The 21,745-nt window shown below is 49.3% G+C and overlaps 3 protein-coding genes across 3 annotated transcripts; 1 reads left to right on the forward strand and 2 right to left on the reverse strand.

The window, feature by feature from the left end:
• Positions 1–816: 816 nt before the first annotated feature.
• Positions 817–1,758, reverse strand: LOC119281707. Its single transcript, XM_037562168.1, has 3 exons — positions 1,668–1,758; positions 1,399–1,536; positions 817–1,294 (listed from the first exon to the last, which is right to left on the reverse strand). The coding sequence occupies exons 1-3, from the start codon at positions 1,677–1,679 to the stop codon at positions 1,004–1,006; spliced, it is 441 nt and encodes a 146-aa protein (XP_037418065.1). The 5' UTR covers positions 1,680–1,758; the 3' UTR covers positions 817–1,003.
• Positions 1,759–7,696: 5,938 nt separating this feature from the next.
• On the forward strand, positions 7,697–9,558 carry LOC119277559 (epsin-3-like). The gene is made up of 4 exons (XM_037558836.1): positions 7,697–8,263; positions 8,372–8,494; positions 8,594–8,755; positions 8,856–9,558. The coding sequence occupies exons 1-4, from the start codon at positions 8,157–8,159 to the stop codon at positions 9,229–9,231; spliced, it is 768 nt and encodes a 255-aa protein (XP_037414733.1). The 5' UTR covers positions 7,697–8,156; the 3' UTR covers positions 9,232–9,558.
• A 9,026-nt stretch (positions 9,559–18,584) lies between these two features.
• LOC119277560 (fasciclin-like arabinogalactan protein 4) lies at positions 18,585–20,310 on the reverse strand. The gene has a single exon (XM_037558837.1). The coding sequence runs from the start codon at positions 20,113–20,115 to the stop codon at positions 18,865–18,867; it is 1,251 nt and encodes a 416-aa protein (XP_037414734.1). The 5' UTR covers positions 20,116–20,310; the 3' UTR covers positions 18,585–18,864.
• Positions 20,311–21,745: the final 1,435 nt, after the last annotated feature.

Below are 21,745 nucleotides of genomic sequence, written 5' to 3' on the forward strand. Positions count from 1 at the left end.
TCTCAAAGGCTGCTTGGTTCTCATCTTCTTGGTATATTAGAACAGAAGCTTTTGCTGAACATAACCATTCCATTCCACAAATGATTAAGGTTTTACTGAATGCGGCTCATCCCCGCATCAATATAACTAGTGCATTCACTTTCTTGTGGTGCCTTTGGAAAGCACGAAATGATGCCCAAAGCTTGAGGAGGTTATGGCAGGACAAAATCAACACTCAACAATTGTTGTAGTACAACAACCTTTAACCACACAAGCACCAGCTTTACTTGCAGGTCAAGGAATCTTCCGCGACGCGGCTTGGACAAATGAGGCAAGTATGCAACATTCTCTAGCAGGTATTGGTGTGATCATCCAACTTGGAGGAAATGGTCACTGTCAGCAGCTGCATGTTTCGGCCATGCCTCCCCCGGTGTCATCTTCTCTCCAAGCTGAAGCATATGGCTTACTCTTGGCCACAATGATAGCAGATACTCTCCACATCCCGAAACCACAGTACTACACCGATTGTTTGGTACTTGCATCAGCAGCAGTAACAAGTTCCATATTCAAATACACGTCACTGGAACATAAGGCCCATTATTGCTTCTATTAAGCGTTGTCATCTTTTGTTCGCACAGGTGTTTTAATGTTAAAGCGCATCATCAAGTAAAGTTAGCGATCAAAAATAAAAATAGGCATGTAGTTCTCCGGCGTCTCTTTTCAGAAACATGACCTTGTACTGCAAGAGATGCTCTCGCCAAAGTGTGAGACCTTCCACACTATTCTCTGTAAAATGTTGTTAATGGAATAATAACTGTTTTTTTTTGCGGGGAAAAATAACTGTTGTTGTTCAAAAAAAAATGAAAAGTCGACAAACTTAGTGCCAATTTTTTTTTCGCTCACGCTAATTCAAAAAGAGCAACATGTCCCTAAAAAAAAGAGCAACAACATGCAAATCCTTTTTTTTAGAATAACAACATGCAAATCTTATTCCTCCGTCAGTTGCATCGTGGATACAGGTTCGTCAGGCACGGTTCCACGGAAGCATCCTGTGGAGATGGCCACTGCTCCCGCTAGCCCTCCTCTCCATCTCGAGGAACTGGCCGAGCGACGGCGCCGCGCCGCCACCGTTCTCCAGGTGGCTCCGGAGGCAGAGCGAGAGCAGCAGCGCCCGCAGCTTGCCGCTCCTGCTCGCCCTCTCGCCCCGGCGCCTGCTGCGCCGGCTCTCCATGGCGTCCACCAGGCCGATCAGGGCCGCCAGCGTGATGCCGCCGCCGCCGCCGCCGCCGCCAGCGCGCGGCAAAGACCATGCCGACTGCAGCAAACAAAGTAGAAGCAGGAGCATCAAGTCCAACTGCTGGCTTGAAATGCGACTGTTGCATTGCAGGTAGTGGTAAGTTGGAGTTGCTCGATTCTGACCTCTGTGTCCAGATCAGAGGAAGCGACGGACGAGACGCAGTGGGACGGGGTGAATGCCGCGGTGGAGGAGGAGGAGCCGAGGCTCCTGACCGCTCCGGCTCCCGGATTCAGGGCGCCCAGTCCAAGAGGCCAGCCGTCCTGCCACATCTCCCAGTCAAGAATCATAAATTTGTCACTATCTTTCGTAGTACTACCGAACAGAGGAAGGTTAGTGCAAAGTGTAAGGAAAACTGGGAACTGTAAGTAGGACAAATCTTAGGCAGGCGCACCTCATGGGCCATGAGCAGCGCAGAGCTCTCCGTATCAAGAGCCGGAGAGGATCAGATCACCAGTAACAGTAATGAGGTGAGGAGAGATGTGTTCGAGGCTTATATGGACAAATGCAACGGTGGTAACACGTGAAAAAGCTAAACGATGGTCAGTAGAAAGGTTATTTGACTGGCCTCGAGGCAGATAAGAGATTCCAGTGCTACCGCGAGAGAGGTCTCGTCTGCAATCCAACGGCATGGACGCAGCGCATTGCCATGCCAGTCTTTGCAGTGTAGCACTTGCGGTCAAGAGGAAGGGCGAGTGTGGCAGAGGGTTCATAGGATAATCCAGGAACGCCTAGAAAGACGGTAAAGAATCATTGACGGTGTCAGCGGACCAAAAAGAGCGCCCGAAACCATGGCATCGGGAGCGGGCGTGTCAGCTGCATCATGGATCGAACTGCATGATGAACAACGGAAGGCTGAACACACTGATATTGTTCGGATTTGTTCGTTTGGGATGGCAATAGAGCAGTGTCCGTCCGGATTTGTGTATGTGAGGCTGTGTGTCCAAGACGCGGCTGCATCACATCCGCCGGAGGCTATCTATACTAAAATCAAGCATAGCAAATAGTTTCATATCTGACGTACAACCTAATGAAAATAAAAACAACATCTAATAGTCTTACAACCCAATCAAAATTTATTTGCATGAAAAGAAATTAAACCAATAGATCTACTCAATGTAAGTTCACACGTGCTCAACCAAGTAATCCTGGAGCTGCATATGAGTATGTTAATCACGTATTTCACGATGAAAGTGAACAAACTGTTGAAAGTTTGCAGGAGGCGGGTGCTCAGACTCAACATTTTCACCCTGAAAATCAAATCCTTGGTCGTAGATACTATCATCACGCTCATCCTTCACGGTCATGTTGTGCATGATCATACAAGCGGTCATCATCTGCCAAAGCTTATGAGTGCTCCATGTCAATGCAGGGTTTCGAACGATATCCCATCGTGATTGAAGCACACCAAAAGCACGCTCCACATCCTTCCTAGCACTCTCCTGCATTTGGGCAAATATCTGTCTCTTCTCTCCTCGCGGATTGGGTATGGTCTTCACAAGAGTTGACCACCGAGGATAGAGATTATCAGCTAGGTAATATCCCTTATTATAATGGTGGCCATTGATCTTAAAGTTGACCTCTAGGGAGTGGCCTTCTGCAAGCCTTGCAAACACTAGAGAAAGCTGAAGCACACTGATATCATTGTGAGAACAGGCCATGCTGAAGAAAGAATGTCATATCCACAGATCTTATGAAGCCACCGCTTCAAATATTGTCACCTTTCACATGCCCCGTGTACTGCTCCCGTCAAGTAAATGGACAGTTCTTCAACTACCAGTGCATACAATCTATACTACCAAGTATGCCCGGAAAGCCCATATAGGCATTGATCGCCAACAACCTCTCTGTATCAGTGACAGTTGGCTCTCTCGGGTACTCAGGGCCGAACACTGCCTTGCAGAAACTATACATTGAGAGGAGACATGTGGGCTCACTCATACGCACATACTCATCCCCAAGATCATTAGGAATCACATATGCAAGCATGCGAATAGGCGCGGTGCATTTGTGGTAAGAAGAGAAGTCAAACTTGCCAAGGGCATCCTCGTTGCCCTCAAAGTATGGGCCACATAGGGAAAATATCTGGTGCACCGGAGCTTGTGGTGCTACCGGTGCACCGAACTCACCTTGCGCTTCCAAAATGTTCAAAAAATTCTGATTTTTTAGCACATTCACACAACATGAATGTAGGTTGTCACAAAATTTTAAGTCAAAACTCGAAACATAACAAAAATGGTAAATTCACCACTGAATAGTACATAACATAACTTGGGCTTTAGATTTGGCTCATTATCACACTGGTCTCAAATTTGTCATTTTGTATCTAAAAAATGTTTCAAATTTTGATACAAAATTTGTGACATCGTACATTGATGTTGTGTTAATGTGCTAGATTTTTTTCAGATTTTTTAAGATGTTATATGGCATTCGGCGCACCGATAGCACCACAAGTGCGGGTGCACCAGATACATTCCTGAGTCATATCCTACCACTCTCTCCCAGATACGATTGAACATATGTCTCCTCATGCGAAATCGGCGATGAAATTGATGTGGTCTGAAGAGTGCAGCATTCTCAAAGTAATCAGCATAGAGAAGGTTGTGGCCTCTCTCCCTATTGCGGTTCAAGGCCGGAGCATGGCGGGGATTGATCCCCTGAACTGAAGCCGCTTCCTACTTATGTGGTCAAGGAAGACCAATGCAGCCACCACAAGCTCTTCATCATACAAGGATGAATCATCCGATGAACAAATAAAGTTGTGAAAGAATATCCCCGCTATCCATGGTACCTTGTGAGCAAAGCGTCAAACACCTTGTTGTCGTGGTGGAGACGCGGTCGGAAAGAGCACGTCGAGCTCCCCTTACAGACAGCAAAGCAAGGTTGGTGTTGGTGGGTGGGCACCATGCGCAATGCAACGCCCGCCAAAAGTTGTTGGGGTCGATGGGCGGCGCCGGCGACCGTAGCTTCTCTCCCTCCGGCGACAAGGAATCACGAACGCCGGCAAAAAGCTCTTCCAAAACGCAGGTGTGGGCCGGCTATGGCATGGCGTGGTCGTAGTTCGGACGACCTCGATGGAAGGCAATGCGGCCGGGAACGGGGGTGGCTGCGGCGATGCTGGGGGCCGAGGGAAGAGGAAATTGGTTGTGTCTCCGACGGGCTGGCTAGGGGACAAGGGCGTGCGTCCCGTCTGTCCGCCCGTGTCCGTTTGGACGCAAACGTGACCCAAAATTAGATCGGAAATGGGTCAAAAGCGGACCGAAAACGGACGTTGATACGTTTGCTCCCGCGTATTGAGCCTCCGTTTTTGTTCGTTTACCATCAAACAGAGGGGCCGGCCCATTTGCGCGAATTGTTAAATAAAAAGCGAATGAAAAGGGAAGCTTTCGGATCGAACCTTTACCCAGCAAAGAAAGCTTATTGGCTCAAAAAAATAAAAGCAAAGAAAGGTTATGCTACTAGCCACCTTATCATCCTACACTAAATGAAGGGGGTCCGCCCTACTTGAAGCGGGTCACGCCGTTCTTTCTTTTCGTCTTGGTTATTTTTCTTTTCTTTTTTCCTCTCTATTTTTCTATTCTTTTTGCATTTGTTTGTTCGCTTTTTGTCTTTTTTTGCTTTTTTTCTTTTTCTTTCTTGACAGGGCTCTTCTTTGTTTTTTCTTCATTTTTTGTTTGGTTTCCTTTTTTCTTCTCTATTTCTTGTTTGGACTTTTTTTTTCTCGACCTTTTGTTTTGTTTTCTTTTTTCTTCTCTATTTTTGTTTTTTCTTATAATTGTTTTCGGTTTTAATACACATTTCCGTATATGTCAATAACATTATTTTAATAAGTGTTCACATCTTTTGTATACACACCCAACATTGTCCACATGCTTATTCAACATTTTTTAAATACTTGTTCATCCTTTTAATACTTATTCAATATTTTTTAAATACTTGTTCAACATTTTAAATATTTATTCAACATTTTTAAATATATTTTTCAATATCTTTTAAATACTCGTTCAACAATTTTTAATACATATTCAATATTTTCCAAATACTTGTCACATTTTTAATACTTTTTCAATATTTTCAAATACTTGGTCAACATTTTTCATAATTATTCATCATCTTCATATAGTTGGTCAACATTTTCTAAATACTCGTTCAATATTTTTTAATACTTATTCAACATTTTTTAAATACTCGTTCAACATTTTTAAATGCTTTTTCAACATTTTTTTAATGCTTATTCAATATTTTTTAAATATTTGTTCAACATTTATCAAATACTTGTTCAACATTTTTATTAATTATTCAACATTTCTAAATACTTGGTAAATATTTTTTAAATACCCATTCAACAATTTTTAATATTTATTAAACATTTTTCAAATATTTGTTCAACATTATTGTAAGAGAGAGAGAGAGAGCGAGAGAGAGAGAGAGAGAGATTGACTATTCGTCACCATGGGTGAGGAATAGTTATTCTTCACCCCCTCTATTTTAATATCAATGCATTGTAATTTTACGTTCCATAAATTTTGTCTTATTCAAAGGTAAAAAGAGAACGTAAGAAAATATATGATCACCGTAAAAAATCTTTTATGTTACGTAAAATTACAAATGTAACAACATAGTGTAAAATGTACATAAAATGCAATTTTTCTGGTATATTTTTTTCTAATTTTACACAATGAAACAATATATATATATGTATTTTTATATATATAAATAATATTTTAAAGTATAAATAAAAGTACCAAAATAAAGCAAAAAACAAGAATAGAAAACAGAAAAAGAAACAAAAAAAAACCCTGGTCTCCGCCCGGTTGGGCCGGCCCATTTGGGGCTGCCCCCGACGTGAGGCTTGCCCCTTTCTCGCGTAAGGCGACAAATAGGGGCGCCCAGTAGAATCCTAGACTAACAACTGACGAGCAAAATCACAGCCCAAAGCCGAGCGAGCGTGCCGTTGCGAGCACACGGGCCTGTCCGGGTAGTGCGCCACGTAGATTCTACCCATCCTAAGGCATTAATCAGATGCATGTGAATGGACATAAAAAAATAGCGAACCAACCTGTGGTTCGATGGTTAGACGGACTGTTATATCCCCAGCTCACCAGGGTTCAAATCCTGATGCTCGCATTTATTCCTGAATTTATTTCAGAATTTCCGGCGATGCACATTCAGTGGGAGGAGACGTTCCCGTCGACGACGAGGTGCCTACGATGACTTCGTAAATTTCAAGATGATATGCCGGCGCGTGTGCGTTCATAGGGGTGAGTGTATGCGCGTGCATATGCGCTTGCATTTGTACTGTGTTCAAAACAATAACATAAAAAATAGAGAGCGCCGCTACATGCATGAGCAAATAAGGATCAAAACAAACATGCCCGGGCTGGCCATACTCGTCCGTGAATGTTTGAGAGGTCAAATTCGTGCTTTGTGATTGTAGATGTGTGTGGTTAGGTTTCAGTCGACTAAGACTTAACAAGTCTTTTTTTGCGAAATAACACTTGTATTACTCAAGAAGTTTAAGGATTACAATCTCGTCCAACAATATTCAGAACTTCCTCTGGACCAGAGCTCAGCCAGACAGCAGTCCGACCTTGCAGCCTACCAAAGTTGGCCATGAAATGGCTAGCATTATTAACATTGCGATGAATATGAGTAATACAAGTATCACGTACCCCATACTAATTTTGATCTCTCTAATAAAATTTAGACATGTTGCTCTGATCACTCTTTACCGTGGTAACGGCTTCCAAAGAATCTGATTCAATACATATTGGTGAGTGCACTGCAAGGGATAGACCCTCCTTTAGTGCCACCATTTCTGCTTCTAAAGCATCCTCATAAGTGAAAACATACCGGCAGGAGCTGAAGATAATAGACCCTGCATGATAACAAAGAATCATACCTACCCCAGCAGTACCCTTGGCCACCGAATCATTAGTATTAAATTTGACAAGTCTCAATTAAATGTACCACGTAACAAAAAGAAAATCCTAAAATAAATGTACGAAACTCAATAATTGATCTCACGAATATAGTAGCGACTGAGGCATAACAAAGTCTGAGTCCACTGAGACTTGACAAGACTGATTGTGATTTGTACGTAGATGCCAGTGACACTGCTACGGGAATAGAGAAGCGTGGTGACGCGTTTGTTCTCATCTCTTCCAAAACGCATCCGTGGCGTCCCCGCTGGTTGCCGCGCTACCACGCGAGTGGTACACCATGTCACGGTGCGACGCATAACATAGGCACCGGGGCCGCCGGCGCACGGCCAACGCGCCACGAGTACCCGGGCCGCATCACGTGACCTGATCCTGCCTGCCGACTTCGCACCACGGAATTCAAAATTCAAGCGCGCTGCCGTCCCGTCCAACCGGTTGACGTTCCGCCACTCGCCCACTCCACTCGCTGCCCTCCGAACGGTCCGAAGCCACTAGAAACAAGAAGGCGCAGTGGATCCACGTACTACGTCCACCAGCGGATCGCATGGAGCGCATCGCTCTCCCCCTCCCCTCCAAATAAGCTCGTCCTGTCCAGCGCTCTCACAATCCATTTTTGCTCCGTGCGTCCGTCACTAGCGCTCGGAAGAGGAGTGGTTGCGCCCTCGCCCAACGGCTCGCCCGGCCCTGTGCCGCTTGTTGGCTTGCGCCCTTGTGCGGGGTGGAGTGGTTGGCTGCTGGTTTTGTGCCCATCGCCATTGCCGGCCGGCGCTGGGGGGCGGGCGGACGCACCCACGCGCGAGTGACGTGACACCACTGCGCGTCGCCTTGTTATATCCACCCCGCACCGCACTGATCCGATCCTCCTCGGCGGCAGCGAGCGCGGTCGGGTAAGGGAAATTTCGTGCGTGCGTGCGTGCGTGCGTGCGTGCGTTCGGCCGGCCATGGACGCGCCCTTCTTCCACGAGCTCCGGCGGCAGGCCTCGTCCTACCTCACCGGCAAGATCCGCTCCGCGCGGCTCGCGCTCACCGACGTCACCCCGACGCAGCTGTACGTGACCCCTCCCCGATCGACAATCCATTCCTGTTCTCCGTTTCATTTTCATGGTGTACCGTTACTCTGCTTAAGGCCTTACAGAGAGAGTGGTTATGGATGCAGGATGACTGAGGAGGCGACGAACGGCGACGCGTCGCCGCCGAACGCCAAGACGATGAGCCTCATCGCGCGGGAGGCGTTCGAGATCGACGAGTACCTCAGGATCTCCGACATCCTCCACACCAGGTGACCTTCTCCCTCTCGTTCACCGCACCGGATCGATGCTCTTCTCTTCCTCTCCGCCCGTCGTCTAACTCGGGGCAGCATCGATGGATCGATCTTCAGGCTGGCGACGTTCGACAGGAGGCAGTGGCGGGAGCCGTACAAGGCGCTGCTGCTGCTGGAGCACCTCCTGACGCACGGCCCCCGCAGCGTGGCCCTGGAGTTCCAGAAGGACCGGGCCGTCATCCAGCAGATGGCCACCTTCCAGCACATCGACGAGAGAGGGTTCGATCTCGATCTTCTCCTCTTCCTGCACACGTAATTCATTCTTATTCAGTCCTTAGGCTGAAAATTTTCTGATGTTCTTGTGGGATTTGCGGTGCAGTTTCAACTGGGGCCTGACGGTGAAGGGCAAGTCGGAGCGGGTGCTAAAGCTGCTGGAGCGGGGGCCGTTCCTGGAGGAGGAGCGCGAGCGGGCGCGCAAGGTGGCGCGCGAGATCAAGGGCTTCGGCAGCTTCAACCTCAGCAGCAGCGGCGGCTCGCGCGCGGCGCCGCCGGTGTACTCGCGCAGCCACTCGCGGTACGAGGACCGGCCGTGGAAGGAGGAGGACGGCGAGGAGGAGGACAAGGAGAACCTGGTGTCCCGGCCCGACCCGAGGAGCGTGCGCGAGGAGGTGGCGGAGGAGCTGCACCACCGCCACCCGTTCCACGGCTTCGGGCAGCAGCGGCAGCCGGAGGCGATGCTGCTGCTCAGCCAGTGATTGGGAACTTGGAGAGGGATGAGCGCCGTCGCCTCCCCCCACTACTGTACTGTACTGTACTGTACTGTACTGTATGTCGGTGTCAGCGTGTGATCTGGATCTGAAGAAGAAAAGCGTGTGGTGCGAGGTCAGTGGTTTGCTGACGTTGCTGAATGCTTAGGCAGCAGCTCTTTTCTTCCTCTCTCGTGTCGTACTTGTACATTCTCTCGATCCCACGTTCCTTGAGCAACTTCTGAACCGTGTTCAAACTGTCGCCGTCTGAACTGTGTTCCTATGGTCTGAATTTGATACTAGTACATGAATGAACACGGAACAACAACTTCTGAACCCAGGATGCAAAGTTCTCAACTTGACAAATGAACAGGTCCACAGTACGTCATGCGATCTACATCTGATTATAATTTACCGTAGAAGATAGGTGGGTGGAATCAAAGATTCTCAGAAGTTCACTGAATATATACTGCGAATTATGTGCTTCCAGTTCTAGCAGAGGAAAATCAGGCAAGGCTTACCCCAGCAAGACTACACGGGCAAGGGAAAATTCAGCACACAGGAGGATCACAGAACACAGGTTCGTGTTGCACGACAGTTTCTCTATAAAAACCCCGGTGTAAAATTTCCTCATCAAAGCCTAACTTTTCACGCTTTCAGTTTCGGTGCAGACCTGCCTAAAAGCCTTCTTCTTTTCTCATGCCAATGGGTAGTCATCATCACATCACATGGTTTACGGTCATGACTACAATCGTTTTCAACCTACTCTTTCCATACAGCTACAGCAATAGTTGCTACACTTGCTAGTAGCACTAGTAGCCAGGGTAAAGAAGAGCGCCAAATGACGCATGGCCACCTGCTGCCCAAGAAAATGCATAGTCACCTGCCAAAGATCAATATGCACAACAAATGTTCAGCATCACCAACTGTTTGTAATGCCTTCTTAACGTTTTGGCTCTGCCAACATGCTCACAAAATTTCAGTGTACAAAATACGTGGCTGCATACAAATCGAAATTCGCGCCGACTGTGGAAATCACCGATACTTTGACAATACCAAGTTTCTGTTATGTGACTACAAGTTTCCGACAGTATATATAAAAATTAATAATGAAAATTAAGCACACACATTCCAAAGTAATCCAAAAGTAAGAAAGCAACTTACATACAACAAAGTAGGAAAGATAATAAAATGAAATGACTGGACATCCATTGTTGCAAAAGAGGTGAAAAGAATGTGCTGCAAGGGTTCAGAAACATGTGGTGAAGTGGCACCTCATAAAGTCGATAAGTGGATTTTGTGGCTATCAAACACACAGCCGAAGGGATTTCGCTGCCTCACAAAACGAAAAATGTTATTCCCTCAATACTGAAAGCTGCGACATTTAATTTGGATAGGAGGCAGTATTTGATTTCCCAACTAGATAATCATAAAAAGAAAGGCAGTACAATAATATGCACATGCTACCGGGAGACCACAAACTAACTTCCACTGCTGTATCAGTCAAGAGTCTCCACTGACACCAAATGTGCCCTACCAGTTTGGATCATCTGAATTTGCTCCATGCCTCTTTTTTTTTCTCCATCTAATTATTACTAGCATGTGGTGTGTCTAACTTGTATTCTTTGATTCTTTCACATCTTTCAAATCCTCAAAAAGCCACAGTAAATAATCTATTATGGCTAAAAATACAGAAGCATATCTAATTTTCCTTGGACTCCAGTCTACTGATCAACAAATTACTTCCTAGACTAATGTGATGTCAACTGCTCCGTAATTCTGCGCCACTCGCATAAGAACGAGAAAATGCGGTATATATCACTGAAAACACTGATTTAATCTGTTTTTACATTTTCTAACAAATTATTAAATTCTACAACCACCTGTAGTAACTATGCAAAGTACATGCAGATACATCACGTGTGTGCAGTTCTTCTTTTGGAGAGCATATGCCAGATTTCCATGGTGCTCATTTTATGTGGCAGCATCATAGCACATGGAACAACAAAAATGGATATCCCATACCCCATTGTTGCACACTTGCAGTACTCAAGTAGTTAAAACTACACAAAAGAGGTTTGTTAGACTGTATTTACATGTGTATATTGTAACGTTGTATACCACCTCATTATATATATATGTGATAGGCCACCCCTAGAGGGTTGTGCCGGTTCCCCCAAAGCCTATTGTCTTACATGGTATCACACTAGGTTACGTCCGCTTCCGCCTAAAAACCCTAAACCGCCGCCGCCGCCGCCGCCGCCACCGCCGCCGCCGCCGCGCCCGCCGCTGCCGTCGCCCGACTGCTATGACGTCCGCCCTGCGTCCGGCTCCACCGCCACCGGTTTTCTGCCGGCCTCCCTCGCGGCACTTCTCTCGAGGCCGCTGGATGCCGCCTCCCTTCAGGCGCCGATCGGGACACGGAGCGTCGGCTCCCTCTTCGCGCTCCCGCCGGCTGCTACTTCGCCCGGGCAGGCGCTTGTGGCCCACACCGCCGCCGCCCCGTCAACCGCGGCTGTCGCGCCCTCGGCCACTGCGCCGCTGGTGGCGGAGGACGTCGCGCTGGCAGGCTTCGCGGCGCCAACTGCGGCCATCGCGCCCTCTGTCACCGCGCCGGCTGCCCCTCCGACTGTCTCCACGGTGTTCTCACCTCAGCCAGTCTCCTCGATGGGATCGCAGCCGCCGCCGCCGCCGTTTCACTTCGGCCATCTCATCACCATCAAGTTGTCGTCGGACAATTACATCTTCTGGCGCGCGCAGGTTCTTTCGCTTCTTGGGAGTCACTACCTGCTTGGCTATGTCGACGGCTCTCTCCCTTGCCCTCCTGCGCTGGTTGACAGCGTGCATGGTCCGGTCTATAATCCGGCTCACCGTGTCTGGACAGGGCAGGATCAGGCGAACCTCTCCTCCATCCAGGGGTCGCTCTCTCCGGCTGTTACTGGGCTTGTTGTCTTCGCCAAGACGTCCCACGAGGCATGGACTATTCTTGAGCGCTCGTTTGCGGCACAGTCGCAGGCTCGTGTATCTGGGCTCCGTCGCCAACTTGGGGAGTGTCAGAAGCTTGACTCCACCGCCACTGAGTTCTACAACAAAGTCAAGAGTCTCGCCGACACGCTGGCCTCCATTGGACAGCCCCTCACCAACTCCGAGTTCAACTCGTTTATTGTCAATGGTCTTGATGAGGAGTATGACGCCCTAGTCGAGATCATCAATGAGAGGGGCAACTCCACGCCCATGCCAGCACACGAGGTCTTTTCACGCCTCCTGCTTACTGAGCAACGAGTCGAGACGCGCCGATCCAGGGGCAACGGCGCCCTCTCGGCAAACGCCGCCACCAAGGGTGGTCGCTCCTCTGCTTCATCCAGGGCTCCTTCGGGGCAGTCACCACCACCCGCCTCGGCCCCTCCTCCTACTGCGACGCTACCAGGGGCTGGCGGTCCACGTGTGTGCCAGCTTTGTGGTCGCGATGGGCACTGGGCCTCGAAGTGTCACAAGCGCTTCCAGCGGGGTTTTCTTGGTCTTGGCAATGACGGGAAGGATACACGCAACTTTGCTCGTCAGGTCGCCATGGCTGATCGTCCGCCGCCGCAGAAGCCACAGGGACACACTCAGTCCTACTCCATTGATCCCCACTGGTACATGGACTCTGGGGCGACAGAGCACCTGACCAGTGAGATGGGGAAGCTTCACACTCGTGAACCCTACCATGGCTCCGACAAGATCCACACCGCCAATGGAGCAGGTATGCACATCTCTCATATTGGTCAAGCATCACTTCTCACTAGACATGCCAATAGGAGTCTTCAACTTCGCAATGTTCTTTGAGTTCCATCTGTGACACGTAATCTTCTTTCAGTTCCTAAACTCACTCGTGATAATAATGTGCTTTGTGAATTTCATCCTTTTGATCTTTTTATTAAGGATCGGGGCACGAGGGACATTCTTCTTAGTGGGCGGCTCTGCCAAGGTCTCTATCGTCTGGAGCATCTTGGCGTCGCTCGCGTCTTCAGTGGAGTTCGGGTATCTCCGTCACAGTGGCATGCTCGTCTTGGTCACCCGGCCACACCTATTGTCCGGCATGTTTTGCGTCGTCATGAGCTTCCTAGTGTGTCTAGTAATAAAGATGTAGCAGTGTGTGATGCTTGTCAGCAGGGGAAGAGTCATCAACTTCCTTTTTCGGAGTCCAGTCGTGAGGTGAAACATTCTTTAGAACTTGTGTTTTCAGATGTATGGGGTCCTGCTCAGACTTCTGTTAGTGGTCATAATTATTATATCAGTTTTGTTGATGCTTACAGCCGCTTTACCTGGCTTTATCTTATCAAACGTAAATCTGATGTGTTTGACATTTTTGTTCAGTTCCAAAAACATGTTGAACGTCTTCTCAAGCACAAAATTATTCATGTTCAGTCGGACTGGGGTGGCGAGTATCGCAACCTCAACTCCTTCTTTCAGTCGCTTGGGATCACTCACCGTTTAGCATGTCCACATACACATCAGCAGAATGGTTCAGTAGAACGTAAGCATCGTCACATTGTTGAAGCTGGTCTGACTCTTTTGGCCCATGCATCTGTTTCGTTTCGTTTTTGGAGTGATGCTTTCACCACTGCATGTTTTCTCATCAATCGTACTCCCACTCGTGTTTTGAATATGAAGACTCCCATTGAAGTTCTCCTTAATGAACAACCGGACTACACCTTTCTCAAGGTGTTTGGGTGTGCTTGCTGGCCCCATCTCCGTCCATATAACAAGCGTAAGCTCGAGTTTCGTTCCAAGAAGTGTGTTTTTCTTGGTTATAGCTCTCTTCATAAAGGATACAAATGTCTTCATGTTCCCACTAATCGTGTCTACATCTCTCGGGATGTTGTGTTTGATGAGCATGTTTTTCCCTTTGCCAAACTCCCTGTGTCCACTACCGAGCCACCTGTCATGCATTCATCCTCTGTTGCTTATGACCAATTTGATGATATTGCATATTCTCCTCTATTGTTGCCTAACCATGGTGCAGGCACTGGTCGTGGGGCTCGTTTGGAGATTCTGGAAGCGCCATCTTCCTCTTCGTCGCCATCGCCTTCATTCTCGGCACCTTCTGTTGTGCATAAGGAGCACATGGCGCCCCTGCATGGCCTCGGTTTCCGTGCTCATGCACGGCCGATCGACGTCCTGGCCCGGTCGCCTCTGGCTTCTGGGCTGCCTTCGTCATCGTCGCGCCCTGCAACCCCGCCGACTGGGCCGGCCTCCTCGGTCCCCGTCTCGCCCAGGGCGTCGGGGCAGTCATCACCAGGCCTGGCCTCGCCCGCCCCTGCGTCGCCCAGGGTGTCTGGGTCCTTCTCACCAGGGCCGGCCTCGCCTGCTCTCGCCTCGCCAAGGCCGTCTGGGCCGGTGTCACCGGAGCTGGCCTCGCCCACCCTCGGTTCGCCCATGGCCTCTGAGCCCCTGTCGTCGGGCCAGTCTTCGCCATGCAGCCCGGAGTCGTCTGTCCCGAGCTCGCCTGAGGTGATTCCTGCATCTCCGGCGACCGTCACGTCTCCGTCACCTTCGCCTCCGCCGGCTCCTGCTGCTGCTCTACGTCCACATACGCGCAGTCGGAGTGGCATTTTTCAGCCTAAGCAACGTCACGATGGCACAATTGCTTGGTTAGCGGCGTGCATGTCTGCTGCTCTCGCAGATCCATCCTCTGAGCCACGCACGTATCAAGCTGCTATGCGCATTCCTCATTGGAGAGAGGCCATGGAGCAGGAGTATCAAGCGCTTCTTCGCAATCAGACATGGACTCTTGTTCCTCCACAATCACGGGTAAATGTCATTGATTCCAAATGGGTTTTCAAAGTGAAGAGGCATTCTGATGGGTCCATTGAGCGCTATAAGGCTCGTCTGGTTGCTCGTGGTTTTCGACAGCGTTTTGGACTTGACTATGAAGACACCTTCAGTCCAGTGGTCAAGCCTACTACCATCAGACTTCTTCTCTCTCTGGCTGTTACTCGAGGTTGGTTTCTTCGTCAGCTTGATGTTCAAAATGCTTTTCTTCATGGTGTCTTGGCGGAGGAGGTTTACATGCGCCAGCCTCCGGGTTTCTCTGATCCGGATCGCCCTGATCATCTCTGTCGTTTGTCCAAGGCAATTTATGGTCTGAAGCAGGCTCCTCGTGCTTGGCATGCTCGTCTTGCAATGGCTCTTCGTGCTCATGGTTTTGCATCATCAACTGCTGACTCCTCATTGTTTCTTCTTCAAAGGCCTGAGGTTACTATGTACTTTTTGGTCTATGTAGATGATATCATTTTGGTCAGCTCCTCTCAGTCGGCTGCTACTGCGCTTGTTCGCTCACTTGGTGCTGATTTTGCGGTCAAGGACCTTGGGAAGCTTCATTACTTTCTTGGTGTGGAGGTTACTTCTCGTGCTGCTGGCCTTGTTATGACGCAGAAGAAGTACTCTCTGGATTTGTTGCAGCGAGCTGGGATGCTTAAGTGCAAACCGACGACTACACCCATGTCTACCACTGATAAGCTCAATGTTGTTGATGGTGTGCTTCTTTCTTCTTCTGATGCGACCGAGTACCGGAGTATTGTTGGTGGGCTCCAGTACTTGACGATCACGCGACCAGACATTTCCTATGCTGTTAACCGGGTCTGCCAGTATCTGCAGTCACCCCGTGACACTCATTGGTCTGCTGTTAAGCGGATTTTGCGCTATATTCGTTTCACGGTGGCTCATGGTTTGCATATTCGGCCGTCTGACTCTGGTTGTCTTTCAGCATATTCTGATGCAGACTGGGCTGGCAATCCGGATGACAGGCGATCCACGGGGGTTATGCTGTCTTCTTTGGCTCTAACCTGATTGCCTGGAGTGCTCGGAAACAGGCTACTGTCTCGCGTAGCAGTACTGAGGCTGAGTATAAGGCTGTGGCCAATGCCACGTCAGAGATTATCTGGGTACAGTCCTTGCTTCAGGAGTTAAGTATACCCCAATCACAGCCTCCTGTTCTTTGGTGTGATAACATCGGTGCTACATACCTTTCTGCAAATCCGGTATTCCATGCCCGAACGAAACACATTGAAGTTGACTATCACTTTGTGCGTGAACGTGTCTCTCAGAAGCAACTACAGATCAAGTTTATTTCTTCCAAGGATCAACTTGCTGACATCTTCACCAAGCCATTGCCTTTGCCACAGTTTGAGACTTGCAGGCGCAATCTTACCCTTCTAGATTCATTAGAAAGTGGCTAAGATTGAGGGAGGGTGTTAGACTGTATTTACATGTGTATATTGTAACGTTGTATACCACCTCATTATATATATATGTGATAGGCCACCCCTAGAGGGTTGTGCCGGTTCCCCCAAAGCCTATTGTCTTACAAGGTTAAACTGAGTTTACAGAAAAGAGGCAAAAGTTCAGACAAGGAGCCTGAGAAAATCAAAAATCAAATTCTTAGCTAACAAAGTTCGGAAACATTAACCTCCTTAACTTATTCGGCATAGATGAATTTCAACTAGGACGTTGGTGAATTTCAGCTATCTCATAAATGTTAGCTGTATCACCATTAGTTCGCACTGGGCAAGTACACGTAGGAGGCAGATGAATAGTGCAATGGTGGAGTTAACAGCACTCTACAATCTACAGTACATCATGAGGAGCACCTCAGGGTGTGCAAGAAAGACATGGATGCAAATGCATGAAGCAGTACTTTCGTGGGCCATCTCATTTTATTGCAGGCTGTGTAGATGGGCCACAGCCAACGCCACAACAATTAACTGAAACATCAATTCGTCACTTCTCCAGCACACCTACCATCATCATCGATCATCGCAAGACCTTGACTCTATCTTGACCAGGAGAGAAGATCTGGTCGCTCCACATACACTCCCCACAGGCCACAGCGTTACACTTCTTTTCTTTTCGCTGACACGAAATCACTGAGGTTTACGAGTCGAGGAGACTCATAGACTAATCATGACTAATCGACACTGGTCAACACTGAAATTGCGGCTCATAGACTAGTCGACACTGAAGTGTAGTCGGCCCTGGAGTTGGGACTCATAGACTAGTCTTGACTAGTCCTTCGACTCATAATCCATATCAACCTGTTCATATGGTAAATGCTTCAATCTGAATAGTATGTCTCAGATCTGAGCATCGTTTCTGCTTTTCTGTTTTACCATGGTAGAGATGGTGCTCATTTATTCACTACTCCCTCTGTCCGGAATTACTTGTTACAGAAATGAATAAAAATGGATGTATCTAGAACTAAAATATGCTTAGATACATCCATTTTTTCGACAAGTAATTTCAGACGAAGAGAGTAGTAATTGGCAGTAAGTTATTTTGTACTACTGACCAATGGAGTTGAGTAGAAGTCCAAATGTTTTTTCTTGGTGGATTTTCCTTAACAGACTTGATCTGATCTGAGATCAACTCTTACTCCCTCCGTTCCTAAATATTTGTCTTTTCAGAGATTTCAAATGGACTACCACATACGGATGTATATAGACATATTTTAGAGTGTAAATTCACTCATTTTGCTCCGTATGTACTCACTTGTTGAAATCTTTAGAAAGACAAATATTTAGGAACCGAGAGAGTACAAACTATCACAAGGGTGCAACTTTGGAAACAATGGATAAGTTTATCCTTGCATGGATATTATTCAAGAAATAATTGCATGTTCCTTTTGAAACCGGATGAATTATGAGTCCCATGGAAGCTGGTACATGGTGGAATAGGCCCAGGAACTAAACATGGGCCACCTTCAGTGGACCCTCCGTGCTCGCAAATTATAGCAAAACTACAAGAAAATAAGATCATTCTGAACATGATCATTCTGACTGAATGTTAGGAACAGCCGGACAGGACTACAGCTACCACTACCAGGGGTCTCCCACTAGTCACTACATATGTGTTGTCAAGTGTTCATACAGTAATGACCAGGAAGGATGTGCTCCAAATGAGTGCTGCTAGGCATAATACTCACTGCCAGTATCAGATTTTAGTTTCTTATCAGAATACATACACTATATAAAGTTGCTAGGTTTCTTGTCTTAGCAAATGTTCATCACATAGGCGGTTTTTGGCGTCTGAACCTTATACAAAGTGCCCAAAAAACACACTGTCAGACTTCCGTTCCTGCACTGCACCATAGTCAAGATCGGTGTGCACTGACATGTGGTAGGGTTCATTCAATCGTATTTACAGTCTGCGCCATGAGTAGAGCAGAGTAGAGTAGGGCAATGTCAGCAGCAGAATCTAATGCGCGGTTGACGGCCAGACCGCGTTCGTAGCTCAGCTGGCCAGCCCATTCCCACTTACCTGTCCCTATCTATCCCCTCATACCCAGGGAACCCACCTTCTAGTCCCGGGTAAACAGGTAAGCATGACACCAAACTCCCATTTGCAAATTGGAACTGCAAAGATCAACAGAACTGAACAAAGGGAATGCATAGATTTCTACACATGGTATTATTATTATCATTTCCCTAATCAGGTGAAGAAACCAAAAATAATGGCTACTACTGCTACAATGGCCTCTACGGAAAACGGAATCCTCTCCCCAATCCAATCCAATGCCGGTGTACACATTCGTTTTCGATCAAACGAGAGGGGAAATTGTAAAAGAAGAACGAAAAATTGAGAATGCAAGGTACCACCTGGATCTCATACCAGAGGTAGGAGCAGGCAGACCAATCCTATACACCACCAGTTCGCGTTTCTTGCTGGTGCTGATGACGGCTTGCTGTCCTGGCCATGCAGGGCCGGTGGGGAGGACAGCTTCGTCGGCGGCGTCCGCGGGCCGTCTGGTGTCATGGCGGCTGGAGGGGTCGTAGCTCCGGGGTTAATGGTGTTCCCGCGGCCGAACATTTCCTTGGGCAGCAGGACCTTGGAGACGGCGAAGACCGCGACGGGATTCTGGTCGAACACCGTGCGGGTGATGGACGCCTGCACGACGCCGGTGTCGATGGCGACGGAGCCGTTGAAGCGCGTGATGTTGAGGGTGAAGCGGCCGGCCTCGGTGCACTCGGTGGCGAGCGTGGGCTGGACGGGGTTCACGATGGACTCGAGGGACCCCAGCGGGTAGTAGGAGTGCAGCACGTGGAAGCGCAGCACCACGGCCTTGCGGTCGGCGGGGAGGGACTGGAGGCGGTCGGTGGCCGGGAGGGCCGCGAAGGCGTCGTCGGTGGGGACGAAGATGGTGATGCCGGCGCCGCGCTCGTCGGCCTCGAAGTCGTCCGCGACGCCAGAGGCCTCGAGCATGGAGGCGGCCACGTTGAACCCCCGCGCGTCGGTGAGGACGCGGGTGATGTTCACCGCCGGGGACGGGCGGCTCTCGGAGCCGGACGCGGCGATGTCGAAGCCGGAGGGCACGATGAGGCCGCCCACGGCGAGCACGCTGAGGTTGTACGGCTCCCTGGTGACGGCGCCGAGGACGGTGGCGTTCGACCCCGGGGATGGGGACGGCGAGCGGACGACGACGGCGGAGCCGGCAGCCGTGAGGTTGACGGCGCCGAGGTCGGAGGGCGCGCGGCCGGTGGTCTGGAAGAGCGTGGTGACGAGCCTCCCGGAGGCGGGGACGCGGGCGAGGTCGGACGGGGAGAGGTACTCGAGGAGGACGTGGTAGCGCAGCACGTCGGCGAGGTCGGCGCCGGCGGCCGCGGCGAAGGCGGAGGGCGAGCGCGGCAGGTTGGCGTTGGGCACGACCAGCAGCGTGAGCGACGACCGCCCCGCCAGCTCCGCGGCCACCGGGGAGGACGCCAGCAGCCGCGCGAAGTCGGAGAAGCCGGGGAACGCCGCGAGCACGGCCGTCACGTTGACCCCGGCGGCCGGGGCGGGCAGCAGCAGCAGCGCGGCGGCGAGCAGGGCCAGCAGCCCGGGCGCGAGGCGTGGGGCGGGAGGGGAGCCTCTCCCCATCCTCGTGCACTGGAGTGGAGTGAGGTGGAAGAAGATGGCCGAGGAGTGAAGCGGGACACGGGGAGACGGTGACGATGATGCGGGGCGATTTTCCGCGATTTTCTTGCGAGTTATCTGACGAGTGAGGATTCACTGTCGAGTTTATTAATGGCGTGGAACTGTGTAGCGCGTAGGTGGGTTGGATTCTCGCGGCTACGTACGCCAGCTCCCAAAGTCTACCATGGATGGAAGCAAGGGAGCTTTTCTCTTTGCGAAGTGTGTAGCGCAGTTTGCGTGCGTCGCGTCACGTGTGCGTTGGTACTGCTCGACAGAATGATGGTGCTCGAGGCGTCACTCTAGGCCAGGTCATCGCAGTGCGAAAAATGAGAGCTTTTTTACGGTACCCTATACTGCTGGGGTGAAGGGACCAGTATAACTAAATCCTACCATTAATTTCATGTGGGCAGTAATAGACATTTTTTGTTCTTAAAAAGCAATGTGAATCTTTTCTTCAGTACGTGAAGGCCTAAACGGGATTATGTATGAGCCAAGATGCCGGCCTATTTCGCTTGCTCTCTCCCATGGCCGCCATGCTCTAGCTGACCTTGCTGCCGCGTGTCACATACTGCGAACCGTTGCGCTCGTCTACCTTGGCGTCGTGTCCCCGTTTCTCCATCTGCGTCGCCCAACCCTATCACAGACATAGATGGAACAAGACATGGTGGCCACAGCTCCGTCAGCGTGCTCCTCCGTCAGCTCCGTCAGCGCGCTCCTCCGTCCTGCTCGGGCGCCATGGCCGGGACGGCGAACTTCTGTACACGGCAAGTCTCCGCGCGGACGGACAACGGCGCCAAGTTGTTTCGTCATCACCGTTGTGAACCAGGACAAAACGAGAACAGTCTGAGGTATGTTCACCATGGGAGGGGCGCAGGACAATGCCTCATCGCCGTCGGACCTATTGGAGAAGAAAAGCAAGGTCCAGCCGTCCAGGCTGAAGCCTGCGCCATGCTGTCGAGCGCCGGATCCATGCACGGAGAAGGAAAAGGATTCAGGCTTGCAAGGGATGCATAGGGAAGGAAGAGAAGGCACAGCGGTGACCACCGGAATCCTACCAGACTCGATGGACAAAAACAACGGCCAGGGTGGGTTGGGGACGGGCTGAACTGCAGAACATGTATACTGGTGGTCGAGAACAACGACCGGTGCTACCTATACTACTCGCCATCCGGTTGGCCTGCTTGCAGCGGTATAGAACAGTCATGGCCGTTGGATTTCGTGGATGGATGGTCTATATTCACTACTGGGTACCATAAAAGAGCTCAAAAATGAAGGCCTCTTTGGAATAGGAAAAACGTAGGATTAAAATGACATATAAGCCTATTGGATTCCTATAAAATTTGAGTTTGTTTGATTGTATAACATTAAAAATAAAGAATTTCTTCTCAGAGGTTGGAGTGGATGCTATAATTCCTATGAAATGTAGTAGTAATGAATCCATAGGAAAAAATCCTATGAGATTCAATTGTGCGAATCAAACGATCAACGCAGGAAAAAAATCTTTAAGTATTATAATCCTTCAAAAATCCTTTGAATCAAAGAGGCTTTGAAACTGTTCTATGTATCCCAAATGTCCTTTTATTCATATTTCTGT

Source organism: Triticum dicoccoides, chromosome 3B, assembly GCF_002162155.2.
Source record: "Triticum dicoccoides isolate Atlit2015 ecotype Zavitan chromosome 3B, WEW_v2.0, whole genome shotgun sequence".
Classification (NCBI taxonomy): Eukaryota; Viridiplantae; Streptophyta; class Magnoliopsida; order Poales; family Poaceae; genus Triticum; species Triticum dicoccoides.